At 48.0% G+C, this 15046-nt stretch overlaps 1 protein-coding gene across 2 annotated transcripts in view; it reads right to left on the reverse strand.

Annotated features, from left to right (window-relative positions):
- Window positions 1-2006: 2006 nt before the first annotated feature.
- Window positions 2007-15046, reverse strand: part of NECAP2 (NECAP endocytosis associated 2) — a 20683-nt gene continuing 7643 nt past the window's right edge. Inside the window, exons 3-8 of one of the 2 annotated variants that reach the window (XM_006145235.3) lie at window positions 14303-14407; window positions 14135-14216; window positions 12512-12620; window positions 9632-9809; window positions 4202-4283; window positions 2007-3217 (exon numbers count right to left, since the gene is read on the reverse strand). In XM_006145235.3, coding sequence (XP_006145297.1) covers window positions 3169-3217; window positions 4202-4283; window positions 9632-9809; window positions 12512-12620; window positions 14135-14216; window positions 14303-14407 — 605 coding nt within the window. In that variant the 3' untranslated portion in view covers window positions 2007-3168. Of the gene's footprint in view, window positions 3218-4201; window positions 4287-9631; window positions 9810-12511; window positions 12621-14134; window positions 14217-14302; window positions 14408-15046 lie in introns of both variants that reach the window. The other variant, XM_006145234.3, reaches the window with a different exon arrangement.

Genomic DNA, 15046 nt, shown 5'->3' on the forward strand with positions numbered 1-15046 from the left:
ATGCCTGGCCCCTGAACCCCAATGCTACCCCACCTCCAGCCACCCTGACCTGCAACCAGGTAGTACCGAGCCCGGCAACCCCAGGACCAGCCAGAGTGGTGTCAGGTGCTCACCTGTGCTCGCTGCAGAGGGTTCTAAATCTAACACAGGTAACAGGGAAACAGTGGCTGGAGTGACTCCCACAGGTTGCTAAGGCCAAGTGCCTGCCAAACCCAGTTGCTAGGCTGGAGTGGACTCTGCCCACCAGCAGCCAAACCACATTAACCAGGAGGCAGAGGGTGGGCACCTAGAAGGTAACCTGTAGTCTCTCCGCCAGGCTGTAATAGCAAGTTAGACCTAAATGTCCAGGAGCAGGGGCCTTGCACAATGCATGGTTTATTCACATGGTAGAATACCATGACATCATTTCAAATGCTACAAAAGAACATTTAATGACTAAAGAAATGGTTGCAATATATGAAGAGAAAGCCTTCAGAACAGTAATAAAAACATGGTTGTAAAAAAAAAATTTATATATAATTATTTATGTATATGTATTTTTTTTTCAAGTTTTTTTTCATATGGTGCATGTGCTCTCTGGAGAGGCAAAGAGAGGGGGAAAGTGAGAAGTCACCCACCTGGGGGGATGGCCACACGGCAATCCCTTCTCCTCCATTCTCCTCTCGGGATTTTGGGTACACACACACATGCCTAGTAGTGTTTTTCAGGCTGCAGGGTCTGGGACACAAGCTGTAGAGTTGGCCATGTGGGATCCAGTGCCTAAACCACCATGCTACTTGCTGGCCCCTTTATCTAATTTTTTTAAAGTGTACTTCTTCTATAAAAGAGACAGAGAGTTGGAGAGAGAGAGAGAGTCATTCCCAAAAGGTCCTCACACCACCTACCCCATCTCAGCCAGTCAGAACCATAACCATGTGTGCCTAGCGAGCCCAAGGAGGTCCCAGGATGTAAACCCAGGGCCTTTCCTACGTGGGGACAGTTGTACCGCTGTACCACTGCTCAGCCCCCTTTTTTATGTGTAACCTAGAGAGAGCCAGGTCTGTCTCCAGAATCCAAATGCTGACCTTTGATGGTTTATACCTAGGTTTATACAAAGAGCTCCCCTAAGGCTAAGCTTTCTCAGTTCCAGCCTCCCAGCACTTGGAAGTAACTCTTCTGGATGGGAAGTAATGTGATGTGAAACACACAAAAATGTTATGTTCCTGAGAATCCTTACACACTCTCCTTATCCTTATTCAAATTCAAAAGGCAAGAGGATCATCACATTTTTTCTCCTTTCTTACACTGGCTAAGGTCAGAGTGGCTATTTCCATAACCAACTATCAAAATGGCATCCTTCTTACAGGATCCTCAGGAACAAGAAGTAGTGCACCCTTCCTCAATTTTTTTTTTAGAGGTTTTTTTGCCTTAGGGCATGTGCACTCGCCAGGGAGAGAGACACCCCAATCCCTCTCCTCCGTTCTCGTCCCAGGATCTTGGGCATGCATGCACATGGGTCCAGCCTGAGTGTCAAGCCACAGGGTCTGGGACTCAAACGTGGTCAGCCATGTGGGAATCCAGTGATGTAAATGCTACATCATCTGCTGGCCCTCCGATTTCATCTTCTACCTTTGTGAATCTGCACACACTATGACTTACAGGGATATTTCTACAGGAGGTCTTGGTGGGCAGCAGGAGAGGGCAAGGAGTCTGGCACCTAACACAGCCATTTTCACTCAAGATGTCACAGGAGGGTCAAGCCTCCTCACAGATTGGTGTTCAATCAGCTATTCGCACATATCCCAAGGATGGTAAAAAGACCATCTTCTAGACAAACAGAAGAGAAGTTAACGATCACCTTGGGGCTATGGGATCAAGTAGTCTCACTGTGGCCAATCTGACACCTGCCCCCAGACTGTCAATCTGCACACCCAGTCAGTGGTGAGAGGTGACTGAAAGTCTAGCAGTAGCAACCTGGAGAGTTAAGCAGCCATGCTGCCAAAAACCCATTTACCTTTGACATACACTGACAGAAGTAAAAATATTTATTTTTTCAATCTTAAAAATCTGGTCCCACAAAAAGAGTAACACTTTTTTCAGTTCATGGTCTTCACCCTTCAAAAAAGAAATCTTTCCACTGAGAGGTAAGGTAAGTCAATAAAAGGCATTTCAGAGGTACACTCAAATAAAAGATTTCTTGTAAACCAGCAGTCCAGGCAGCCCTGGACTTCCAGCTTACTGAACTTCTGTCTATCACAGTCCCTGAAGAAAAGCAAGCAAGAGGTTGTCTGCAGATAAGGCACTTCGGAAACCACCACAGAGAAAACACGAGTCCACCGGGAACTGCACTGTAAATCCATGAGCCCGGGGAGCTGCCACGGGCAAGAAGGCTGACCCCCATCCACCTCCACACTTTCACCTTCAGGCCACCAGCCTTGGCCCTGCATGTTGCACCTGGCCTGAAGACATGGAAACCAAGCAATTGGGCAGAGATGAACACTGCTTGCTGCCTGAATTTCGGACCGGCGGGCAGACGGCAAGGAATGCCTTCAGAGGCCCCTGCTTCAGCACACTGTGGGAGCAGTCCTCTTTGCAAAGACAGCGAGTTAATAGCACATCAGCAAAGCCAAATATTAATATTGTTAAAGAGCTGCTTAATTCTTCCAATTTCCCTGTTGGTTGTCTGCTCAAGCTGGAGCCTGTAAACCCACTAGAAATCAGGAAGAAATCCTTCCTATGGAAGGCACCCTGACTGAAGTGGCTACAGCCAACGGAGTGCAGAGAGCCCCTGCCAACCAGTGATCACGTGGCACCTGTAAACCCTGAGAGAGGCTGATCTGAATCCAGGCAGCAAACTCGACCCGGTCTTTTGCTTTGGGGGGCTTGTGTTTAATCGGGTTATTGTGATGGAAGAAATCTGAGTCTCTCTCAGTCCAAAGGACAGACGGCGCTGAAGATCCGGGAACTTTTCCTCTCCTGTGTCCCAGCTGCATACGTGAATCCCAGGAATCAGTGGACAAGGGGCCGATTTACTCTCTAACATGCCCAGTCTGTCAGGAGAGCCCAGCAAGGAGGAGAGCAGACAGTCATGCTCCAAACAGGGCCAGCCAAGGAGTGCTTCATCCTCCTTCCTTTGTCCCAAATGAGGCGGCTTCTTCTGGCAGTTGTACCAGGAAAGCTGTGCTCGGGTCAGAATTGGACCCAGCCTGTGCCCGGCTCAGTTTGGTTAGGAGGAGATCTGTAAAGGGAAGACAGAAAGGGGTGGGGGAGTTCAGCTGTTTAAAAAGACAAAGCAGACAGAAGTTTGCTTTTCTCTGGGCAGAAAGAGCTCTAAGTCAGTCCTTAAATGTTCTAGAGCAATGGTCGGCCAAATCTGGCCCTGAGTTTAAGAGATAGTAGAGGGGGAAGCTGTGGGGTGGTGTTTAAGGCACTGCACTCCCACATGGCTGACCGTAGGTCGAGTCCCAGACCTGGTGCCTTGCTTTCTCACTTTTCCTTTCTTTCTCTGTCTCTCTCTGGTCAAAATTAAAAATTAATAAAATTAAATTATTTTTAAAAATAATTAATAGAAACCACTTATAAAAGAGTCCTTAACTAGTTGTATCATGCCTCTGTCTTTATAAAGTTTTATTGATACACAGCTATGCCCATTTGTTTATATAATGTCTATGCTTGTTTTCCTGCTTCAACAGCAAAAAAAAACAGACATAGCTAGACAGAGACCATGCACCCTGAACAGTCTAAACTATTTGCTACCTGGTCTTTCATGAAAAACACGCTGACCCTAGTCCTAGAACCTGTCCATATAAATAATGATGCAATAGGAATTCAACATCTTTTCACCATGACCCCAAGAAGGCTTCAGATCTATGGAGCTGGAGAAAGCTTTACTCCTCGCCTCAGAGGTCCTAGGAATGGCAAAGACTAGAACCTGGGTCTTAACTCTCAGTCCAGTGTTCTGGGGTAGCTGGGGACAGGGGGAAAGGAAGAACCTGAAACAAGTTACAGTACCACCTAGAGGTGGTCCAGACATTTGAAACAAGTGACAGGCCACCTGGCAGTGGAGAGCAGCAGAAAGCCTTCCTGCACCCAGAACAGGCGTTGTGGGGCTCTGCCCTGACTAGCCTGAAACATCCACTTTGGAGCCATCGCTTCCAACACCAGGAGGGAGGCGGGAGGAGTGATCGTCCCAAGTCCCACCACAGAATGTGGCTCTCCTTACCCTGTTGATTTGGTAAAGTCTCCCCAGACGTCGGCGGTTGCAGCAGTAGCAGGCTTGGGCTGTGGCCAGGACACAGTGGCACCTTCTTTTGATGTCCCCAGGTCCAACAGGTAGAGAAAAAAGAGGAGACAGGGAAGTCAGAGACCTCTCTTGTTTGTCTCAGTGACTATATCTCAGAGACCACGTGGCTGAGAAAGACATAAAGACATGCTTTTGGGCAACGGAATGCCAGTGAGCTGGCATATTTCCACCATCTTCTCACAGGCCCTTGAGGGTTCCTAGAAAATAAACAGAAAGCCACGCACAAGATGGAAGGAGACAGGCCAGCCCTGTGGCCTAGTGATTGAGAGCTGGATCCCACATAGCTTGAGGTTGTGGTTTAAATTCAGGCCTTGGTGGCATGTGTGCTCCAGATCCTGAGAGGATGGAGAAATGGAGGAAGAGGGATTGCTGAGTGACCACGTCCCACTTCTCCCTGTCTCTCTGGCAAACAAACATGCCCTCTGGCAAATACATTAAAAAAAAAAAAAAAGGCAAAAAAGGCAGAGGGAGGGATTTAAGATCACCTTCATAGGAAGCCTGCAGTCCAGTGTCTGGATAAACCAGCTAAGATTTATGTGCCAGGCATATGCCAACTCCCAGGCCCCAAGGTAGTGAGGGGTTGGGGAAAGTCTTCCAGAATTAACACAGAGGCTGACCCCTGCATTTCTTCACCAAGGAGGGTGGCATAATGGGGTCACAATGCTTGCTTTTGTGATTTTCTGGGACCTTCTCCAGTGCTGGCAACTGTCCCTTCTGAAGGCCCTGTGCCTGTTCTAACTAATTTTCTATTTCTAATCATTCTAGGTAGGGAGATCAGATAAAAGTAGGGCCTTCAGGACCAGTTGGCATAATGGCTATGTCTCTGGACTCCCATGTAGTTGACCGTGGTTCAAGTCCTGGACCCGGCAGCTTAAACGCATGTCAGGCGCGTGTGCATGCATGCCCAAGATCCTGAGAGGAGAATGGAGAAGGGATAGAGGTGTGGCCATCCCCCAGGTGATTTCTTGCTTTCTGTCTCTCTGTCTCTCTCTGTCTTTCTGGTGAGCACACACACACAAAACCTCTAAAAAAAGAGAAAAAAATTAGGGCCTTCAATGGTTTAGTTTTATAGTTTGTCAAGTACTTAATGTACAGTGTCTCATTTGAACCTTGCCATGGGCCCTACGGTAAGACAAGGCAGGATCAGCCATGTGTCCGTGCACAGATACTTAAGTTTCAGTTTTCCTACCTCTAAAATGGGACAATAACAACAACTACTTCATAGGGCTGGTGTAAGGGTGAAATGAGTTAATATATATGGAGTACTTAAAACAAGCCCAGCACATAGTGGCAGTAAGGACGATATTCATTCTGGGTGCTTGTTCTGGAAACTGCTGAGTGCTGTATGTGAATTAGCTCATTGTCTGACCCTCACATGAAACTATGTCATAGGTAGCATTACTGACCCCATCCAAAAGAAGAGAAAACTGAGGCACAAAGAAGATAACACACTGGTAAACTGGAATCGTAACTCGGTCTGGCTCTGGAGCACACAGTTAAGTGCTCAACGGATGTTAGTTATGTATGAGTTACCATCTGACACCATTTTCTGTGAAGACACGCTGACTGCCTGCGTCACACATCAGAACATAAGCCCTTGAGAGGAGGGGCTTCACGCTGTACTTGTGGCATCTCCAGTGCCTGGAACTCTAGCTGGCACATAGCTAGCACTCCACGTTACCTGTTAAAAATGCCATCAGCAGGGCCAGGAAGTGGCATAGTAGTAAAGGTGCTGGACTCACACATGGCCAACCGCAGTTCGAGTCTGGGACCCGGGGCTTGAAAATCAAACTGAGTATGTGTGCATGCATGCTCAAAATCCTAAGAGGCGAATAGAGATGGGATTGTGGCATGGCCATCCCCTCTGGGATGACTTCTCACTTTCTCTCTCTCCAGCAAGTGCATGGCACCCTATGGCAAAACCTAAAAAAAACCCCAAAAGACAAAAAACAGAAAAACAAAACAAACAAACAAAAAAAAACACCAGCAACTCAGCAACTGGGGGTGGGGGGGCCTAAGGCAGTGGCACACATACCAGCATGCAGACACCTGTCCCATCCCCTGTCAGTATCAGGGCAAGTGGGCCTCTGGCCCCACCGTGAGAAATTACACCTAGAGACTAACTCCCAGTACCAGGACAGGAGCTCCCAGACTGCTATTCCTGCCACTCTCCTGGAGGCTGGGACATTCCCACCCCAGGGCTGAGGTTTAAATCACAACCTCCAGATAGGGGGGTTAGCACGAGGGACTCTTAGGCCCAGTCTCCGTGGCACAGTCAACAGAGTGCCAGAGTACAGAGCTAGAAGCCATATGCCAACAGCAGCTTGAATCCCCAGGCATGTGCGTGCATGCCCAGAATCCTGGCGGGATAGCAGACTAGAGAAAGGGGATCTCAGAGTGACTGAGCCCTATGGAGGGTACGTTTCTCTTTCTCTCTTGTGCATGTGCATGAATGGGATAAAAAGAGCTAGCCTGTGGCCTGCTCGGTAAAGGAGCTGAATTCTACATGGCTGATGACAGGGTTGAAGTCCCAGACCTAGTGACTTGAAAAACATGCAGTACTTGGGAACCAGCAGTTAGTGTAATGGCTATGTCGCTGGACTCCCACGTAGTCGACCGCGGTTCACGTCCCGGACCCGGTGGCTTAAAACTCACGCCGGGCATGTGTGCGTGCGTGCCCAAGATCCTGAGAGGAGCATGGAGGAGAAGGGATTGTGGTGTGACCATCCTCCCTGGGGAGTGATTTCTCGCTTCTGTCTCTATGTCTCTCTCTGTCTGGCGAGCGCACACGCCAAAATTTTTTATTTATTTATTTATTTTATTTTATTTTAAATTTGACCAGAGAGGAAGAGAGAGAGAGAAAGCCAACCCCCAATTTTTTTTTGGAGAGACTTCTGCTTTAGGATGTGTGTGCTTACTGGAAAAATAGAGAGAGAGATAGAAAGCAAGAAGTTACCTCCCAGGGTGTACGGCCACACTGTAATCCTTTCTGAACCTCTTGGATTTGGGGCATGCATAAGCATGTGCCTGGTGTGAGTTTAGTGAATTTCAAGCCATCAGGTCCAGGACTAGAACTGTGGTCTGCCATGCCGGAGCCCAGAGCCTTAACCACTATACCACCTGCTGGTCTCCGACAAAATATTTTTATTTATTTATTTTTTTATTTTATTTTATTTTAAATTTGACCAGAGAGGAAGAGAGAGAGAGAAAGCCACCAGGTCCAGGACTTAAACCAAGGTCAGCCATGTGGGAGTCCGGCATCCTTAACCACTATGTCACCTGCCAGCTCCATGGCAATTTTTTTTTTTTTGGAGAGGTTTTCGCTATAGGGTGCATGCACTCGCCAGACAGACAGACAGAGACATAGAGACAGAAAGTGAGAAATCACCCCCCAGGGGAAATGGTCACGTCGCAATCCCTTCTTCTCCATTCTCCTCTCGGGATCTTGGGCATGCACGTACACACGCCCGATGTGAGTTTAAGCCCAGGTCTGGGATGCGAACCGCGGTCGACTACGTGGGAGTCCAGCAACATAGCCATTATGCTAACTGCTGGTTCCTGCAAAAAATGTTTTAAAAAAAGACTGGGAGGGGCCTTTAGGTGGCGTGGTAGTTAAGGGCGCTGGACTCCCACATGGCCGACTGCACTTCGGGTCCTGAACCTGGTGGCTTGCTTTCTCAGCCCCTCCCCCACTCTGTCTCTCTCTGGTCAAATTTAAATAAATAAAATAATTTAAAAAATAATAGGAATGGGAAAAAAAGAACCCTCCTTCCTGAATGTTGCCCCAAGAACCTGATGAGAGCCTTATGGAGAAGGTGGGCTGGTCTGGTGACAACTGTCCAGACTGGGGAAGACAGGGCACATCAAACTGGGCCAGGCAGGTAGCAAGGGGTAAAGGCAGAGGGAAAAGGCCAACATCCAGCATGTTCAAGCCTGCATGAGGCTCTAACTTTGGAATCCTGGGGTTTCCACAGTTAGCACAGCCTGCTGGGGGGCCTGCTCTCAGCTTCCTAGCACCTGCTGGCCTCACTGAGGAGCTCCCTCCAAACTAAAACGCCAATTTTATTTCCTATCATTCATCTTACCACACCCAGTTCCCTAAGTACACCAGTTATCTAAAAGCCAGAGCTTTGGGCCCAGTAGGCGGTGTGGTGGTTAAGCTGGCTAGATCCCACATGACATGTTCAACTGCATGGTTTGAGCCCCAGCCCCAATGGCCTGAAAAAACAAAATCCCAAGAGAAGAGGCTGTGGCATGGCTGCCCATTTGGAGGATGCTTTCTCTTTCTCTCTCTCTCTCTCTCTCTCTCTCTGTCTCTCCACCAAGCACATATACCCTATGGAAAACATAATATAGTATTACAACATAATATAAATAAATGTATGTATGTATGTATGTGTGCATCTCATTTGTGCTCTTCTCTCGGCTGAAATGCCAACCACTTCCACCCCAATCTCCTTCCTTCCAGGTCTAGCTCAATGCCACTTCTTCTATGATGCCTCTCCACCACACCAGCTGATCATGACTCAGGGCCCCATACATCTGGTCTTTGCCTGTGACAACCCCCCACAAGATGTGAGCACAGACCACATCTCTATCACCCACTTGCTCAATTCCCACTGGGCAACAACTGAGCACCAGAAACCTACATGCTGCTATTTTACAGTAACAAATGGGTTCTAGTCTCTGCCTATTCCAGGAGGGCAGATTTATTATTTATTTTTTAGATTTATTTATTTAGGGACCAGCAGATGTTGCAATGGTTACACCACTGGACTCCCACATAGTCGACAGTGGTTTGAGTCCCAAACCAGCAGCTTAAAACTCACACCGGGCATGTGTGTGTGCATGTCCAAAATCCCGAGAGGAGAATGGAAAAGAAACTGTGGCACGGCTATCCCCCCTAGGGGGGTGATTTCTCGCATTCTGTCTCTCTGGTGAGCACACGTCCCCTATAACAAAAATCTCTCTCTTAAAAAATTTAATTTTATTTATTATTTTTGCTATAGGGCACACACACTCACCAGAGGAAGAAACAGAGACAGGGAAAGTGTAAAAATAAGTTGCCAGCTGCCAGGTGCAGGACTCGAACCGTGGTCAGTCACATGGGAGTCCAGTGTCTTAACCACCATGCCACCTGCTGGCCCCTGTGGGCAGATCCTTGAAGGGGTAAGCAGAAGGTGTTAGGCGAACAGCTCATCTGATGGTGTGCAGGCTGAGCACTATGGTGTGCGACACATAGGTACTGAATGACATGTCAGTGTGCACGGAGGAGGGAAGTCACCAGGCACCAGCTGCCACAGAGAAAACCCAAAGGTACAGACTCAGCAGTCACCCCTGGGCACTGACCTGAACCAGCAGCAACTGTTGGCTGGATTAGGGACCCCCCAGCAGACAAGTGCTCCCCAGGTGGGGGGATCAGGGTAGAGGCTTTGCCCCCTGGGGGAGGAGGAAGCAGGCTTAGCCCTCCAGTACTAGCAGGCCGGGCTCGGGGAGTTCCAACAGCTCCTTCCTTCTTCTTTATGTTCTAGAGAGAAGAGAGGAATGCAAATTAGGCAATTCTGCTGGAGTCCCACTGCCATCGGAAAACCCCACGAGAGGAGCCAAGGTGACGCCCAGTATCTGTATGACAGAAAGATGGGTCTACACTGCTATGAGCTATATCTACTCCATCTCAATTCTGCATCTATCACACACACAGTTCTTAAACCCACCACCCAACTTCACTAACCATGGGGAAGTGCAAATCCAAACTACAACCACATGCCACCACACATCCATCAGAATGGCTACAATGTCGACTGTTGAGTCCCGATAAAAGGAACAACCAGAACACTCAAGCACTGCTAGCGGAAGTGTAGACTGGTAAAACTACTTTGAAAAATTATTTGAAAAAGAAAATCTATAAAGCTCAACGTAAGAACTGGCTTTTTGTTTTAAGAATTATTTAATTTTATGTATAGATTTTTTTTAATCTGACTGGAGTGAGACAGAGAGAAAAAGATACAGAAAGTGAGAAAGCAAGCTGTCAGATCCAGGACTTAACTGTAGTCATCCATGTGGGAGTCCAGCATCCCAACCCCACACCACCTGCTGGCCCCTACACAGGAAATTTTGACCCTGCAATTCCACTCCTAGGTATGAGAGGATTTTTAAAGTTCCTAGCAAATAGAATAAAAGTACATGTTTATTTCGGTGTTAAGATAATTTTGAACTCCATGCAGTTTTTTCATAATTCATAGTATGCACAAACTTCCTGAAGACACTCATATATACACAAAAAGACATTAACTCAAACATTCGCAGCGGCCCTGTTTGTAATAGTCCTAATCTGGAAACTGCCCTGATGTCCGTCCATCAGTAAAACAGATAAATAAATTGGGTACCTTCTCACAATGGTGATGAACATGCCACGCGCAACAAGAGCCATGGATGACTCACACCTATTTCACTGACTGAAAGACAGAAGTCACGGGCAGAAAACCACAAAGTGTAGGATCTGATTTGTGGAAGTTAAGGAAAAAAACAATCCAGTATTCGAAGGCAGAATAGAATGGTGGTTGCTCGGGGTAGCAGTTACAGAAAGGGAACAGCAGAGGGGTTCAGAGTGCTGACAACTTCCTGCTTCTTCATCTGGGTGCTGCAAGTCTACATGTTCATAAATGGTTTTTTAAAATTCACTGACTGAGACCAGATGCTATAATGGTTACATTGCTGGACTCCCATGCACTTGACTACAGTTTGAGTCCCGGGCCAGGCGGCTTGAAATTCACACGAGGCACATGTACATGCATACCCAGAATCCTGAGAGGAGAAGGGATTCCAGCATGGCCATCTGCCCTGGGAGGTGATTTCTCACTCTCAGTCTCTCTGGCGAGCACAGGCACCCTATAGCAAAAATCTCTTTAAAAAAATTTCATTGACTTTTGTACTTATGATCTGTGCACCTTCTTGTATGCATATTGCATGTATTTCAATAGGACATTAAACATTTTAAATGCTGAGCAGTAAGCATGAACCAGAAACCAGCAAGAACTATGGAGGTGAAGATGACAGTTTCCCACTTATAAGGAAGGCAGCAGCTTAATCAAATGGGTAAGATCAGCCTTCACGTTGAAAGACCTCACCTCAACTCTGGGCCTTACCCTCTCAAAGTCTCAATTTCCTTGTCTTCTAGAGGCAAGGGGGAGCATGTTAATTCACAAGAAAAATGCCTGAAAACACTACCTGGCCCATAGCCGACGCTCATTAAATGTTAGTTTCCTCCAAGCAAGAGAAAGAATCACATCCCAACCAGTCCAGTGGATTGGACTTGGATTTTCACTTAAGGGCCTGCTGGCCAACTTCAAGGTCCCAAATCATCATCAGCATGAAGCAGAAAAGAGAAAGAGTTGGTAAGTAAAGAGGAAAAGCATTATTTCAGAGTTACAACATTTCTTCAAAGCACATATCTACTGGGTCCTTGGTCCACCCCAATCAGGACTCCAACTCCGTCTCCTGACTCTACCTCTGCAGCCAGGTAAAGGCCAAGTGTTGGTAACCCAGCCCACCCCAACCTGTTCCTATGCAAGAGGAACTGACAGGGAAGCCAGACGCAGAGCAACCAGAACACAGACACAGGGAGCCAGGACACCATCACCAGCAGAGGCTGCCCATGCTCTCAGTGCCTACCTCAACGCCCTCCTGCCAGAGCTGTCCCAAATATTCCTTACTCAGGCACAAGGCCAAGAAAAGCCTGGGGTGAGCACACTGACCCCTCCTGACCCACTCTACCAACCAGGACAGAAACACCAGCTCCCAACGACTGAAGCTTTTTTCAACCCAGAGGCTTTACACACACCGTTCCCACTGCATGAACCACACTTTGATCCGTTTTTCTTTGCCTGGAGGTTGCTTTTTCCAGGGGGCATTCCTTGGTCCCCTAATTATAGGCTGCAAGGCCTTCCTCTGGGTGCCCGCAGCACCTAGAGCACCTCTTGGTGGCAGAACCTTTCCAGCCGTGTTGTAGTCACATCTACGTGCCCATCTCGGCTCCGCTCGGAGCTCCAGGACAACAGAGGCCTCTTGCTCATCTCCGGTACAATACCTGGCACAAGGCAGCTGCTCAATAAACACCGGCTGAGCTGATGGACTGAGCTGTGAAACAAGAGTGGGGGGCTCTGGGCTAGTTCAGTGGCCAAAAATACCAGGTGACCACGGCCAACACAGGCAAGCAAGGGTGCGACTCACTGCGATGTTGAGCTTGATGGTCTGGCCCTCCTTGAAGCCTAGGTCCAATTTGGGGCTTTGGTCTGGATTCTGGGCCTGTTTTGCAAATTCACACTGCTGCTTCACCCACCTGGGAGAGAAAAACAAGAAAGAGGTGGGGAAGGAAAAGAACGTGGCCCTGCACTCATTCACTCACTGCTCTATCTACAATGAGGACTGCACTGAGGCATGGTGGTGGAAAGAGGGCAGGATCTGGAGTTGGGCCTGATTTCAAATCCTGACTCTGACACTGAAGTGGCTGCATGCACACCAGTTTCCCCATCAGCACAATGGGCTTGACAGTTCCCCAGGTCTCAAAGACTGCCACGAGAATTCTGAGATGATTTTGTCAAGAGTCCTAACACTGGTCTCCAGGAATGGGAGAGCCTGGCCCTTTCCTCTGCAGCACTTTGCGTGGGAATTCCGGTTTCTGGGCCAGCAGGCAGTATGGTGATTAAGGTGCTGGACTCCCACATGGCCAACCACAGTTTGAGTTCTGGACTGAGTGGGCTTGCTTTCTCACTTTCTCTCTCTCACTCTCTATAGACAAATTAAAAAATAAGGGACCAGCAGATGGCGAAATGGTTACATCACTGGAATGACACATGGCTAAGCGCAGTTCAAGCCCTGGGCCCAGAGACTTGAAACTCACACTGAACCCATGTGTGTGTGTGCGCCCAAAATCCTGAGAGAAGAATGGAGAAGGAGGAATTGTGGCATGGCATCTCCTCTGGGGGGTGATTTCTGCCTTTCTGTCTCTCTGTCGAGTGCACATGCCCTAAAGCAAAAATCTCTCCAAACATAATAATAGTAATAAATTAAATTAATAAATCTTAAAAAAAAAAAAAGGGGGGGGACACTAGGTGGCATGGGGGTTAAGGGCACTGGACTCTCACATGGCCAACAGATCGAGTCCGGGATCTGGCGGCTTTCTCTCTCTGTCTTTCTCTCGTCGCATTACAATAAGTAAATAAATAAGTAAAATAATTCTTAAAAAAAAAAAAAAAAGACATAGTTTCTACACACCCTGTCCTCACCATCCTCCTCCTCAGACAATTACAAGGTAGATGGTGATACAAGACAACAGAGACCCAGAAGTGGAAAGTAACACAAATGCCCCCAACTTCCATACACCACCTACCACGACCTGGGACAGGTGCAACAGGTTAGGGGACAAACCAGAAGCACTGCCTCAGTCGCTAAGCACCGTCTACTGGCATGGAGCCCTGCATAAGGCAGGGGAGACCTTTCCTGCAGTCTCTTAGCTTCGTAAAGAACACTTATTACATCACGAAGGAGCAGGCCCAGGAAGGGCAGGTGACTCTGGCTGCTGGGGTCTGGTAAGGGAAGGGATGTGCTGTGAAACCTTGAAGGCTAGGCCAGCAGACTGGGTGGTACAGACAGCCCTCAGGAAGAAGACTTCATAGCAGAGATGTGGACTGACAGCAGGCAGAGAAGGTGGCCTGCACCCAAAGAACTGAGCTTTCCTGAGGTTGTTAGTGGACTAATCAAAACCAACCACTCAGGCATTCCCAACCTGGAAAATCATCCTGTCCAGGGAAAGAAGGGAGGAGGCATGTGCACGTGTCTCCCGGAAACACTCACTTGAAATGGTCCTGCAATGCAACATTGAAGTCAAAGGCATCGCCTCGATCCACAAAGCCAATTCCAATAAATGCCCGGCGCCCTGAGAGATGACACATGATCAATCCCACTGTCCAGAAGTAGGGAAAACCGTCCTTAAGAGAAGCAAGCACACGGATCCATGCGTACCATTTCCATCTTCAATGCGGATGACGAAGTACCTGCTGGAATCTGTCACACTCTCCACAGCTGTGCCGGGAAACTGATCCACTGGTGCCTGAGCAAAGAGCTCTCCTGAAAGCGTAAGTTAGGGTGAGTCTTGAGTCCTCCTTCAGCCTGGTGTTTCTATCATACCTCCAGGGCCTCTTTCCCGCAAAGCAACTCTGGCTAGCTCAGACAGATGGGACTAAACCAAATCCATTCTTGCTGAAGGGAAGGCATAGAATTTTTTTTTCCTTTTTTTTGAGAGGTTTTTGCTATAGGGCATGTGCACTTGCCAGTAAGACAGAGAGAGACAGAAAGACAGAAAGTGAGAAATCATCCCCCAGTGGGACGGCCACAGTGCAATCCCTTCTCCTCCATTCTCTTCTTGGAATCTTGGACACGCAGGCACACGCACCTGGCCTGAGTTTAAACCACCAGGTCCAGAACTTGAACCACAGTTGACTACATGGGAGTCTAGCGACATAGCCATTATGCCAACTGCTGGTTCCAGAAATTTTTAAGAATTATTTTATTCAACTTCATATATTTATTTCAATTTGACTAGAGAGAAAGAGAGAGAGAGAGAAAGTGAGAAAGCAAGCCGCCAGGTCTGAGACTCAAACCGTGATCAGCCATGTGGGAGTCCAGTGCCCCCAACCACTGCACCACCTGCCAGCCCCAGGAAGACAAAGAAATCAGCAGATGGCATAATGGTTATGTCACTGGACT

Source organism: Tupaia chinensis, unplaced genomic scaffold (genome assembly GCF_000334495.1).
Source record: "Tupaia chinensis unplaced genomic scaffold, TupChi_1.0 Scaffold000146_1, whole genome shotgun sequence".
NCBI classification, from domain to species: Eukaryota; Metazoa; Chordata; class Mammalia; order Scandentia; family Tupaiidae; genus Tupaia; species Tupaia belangeri.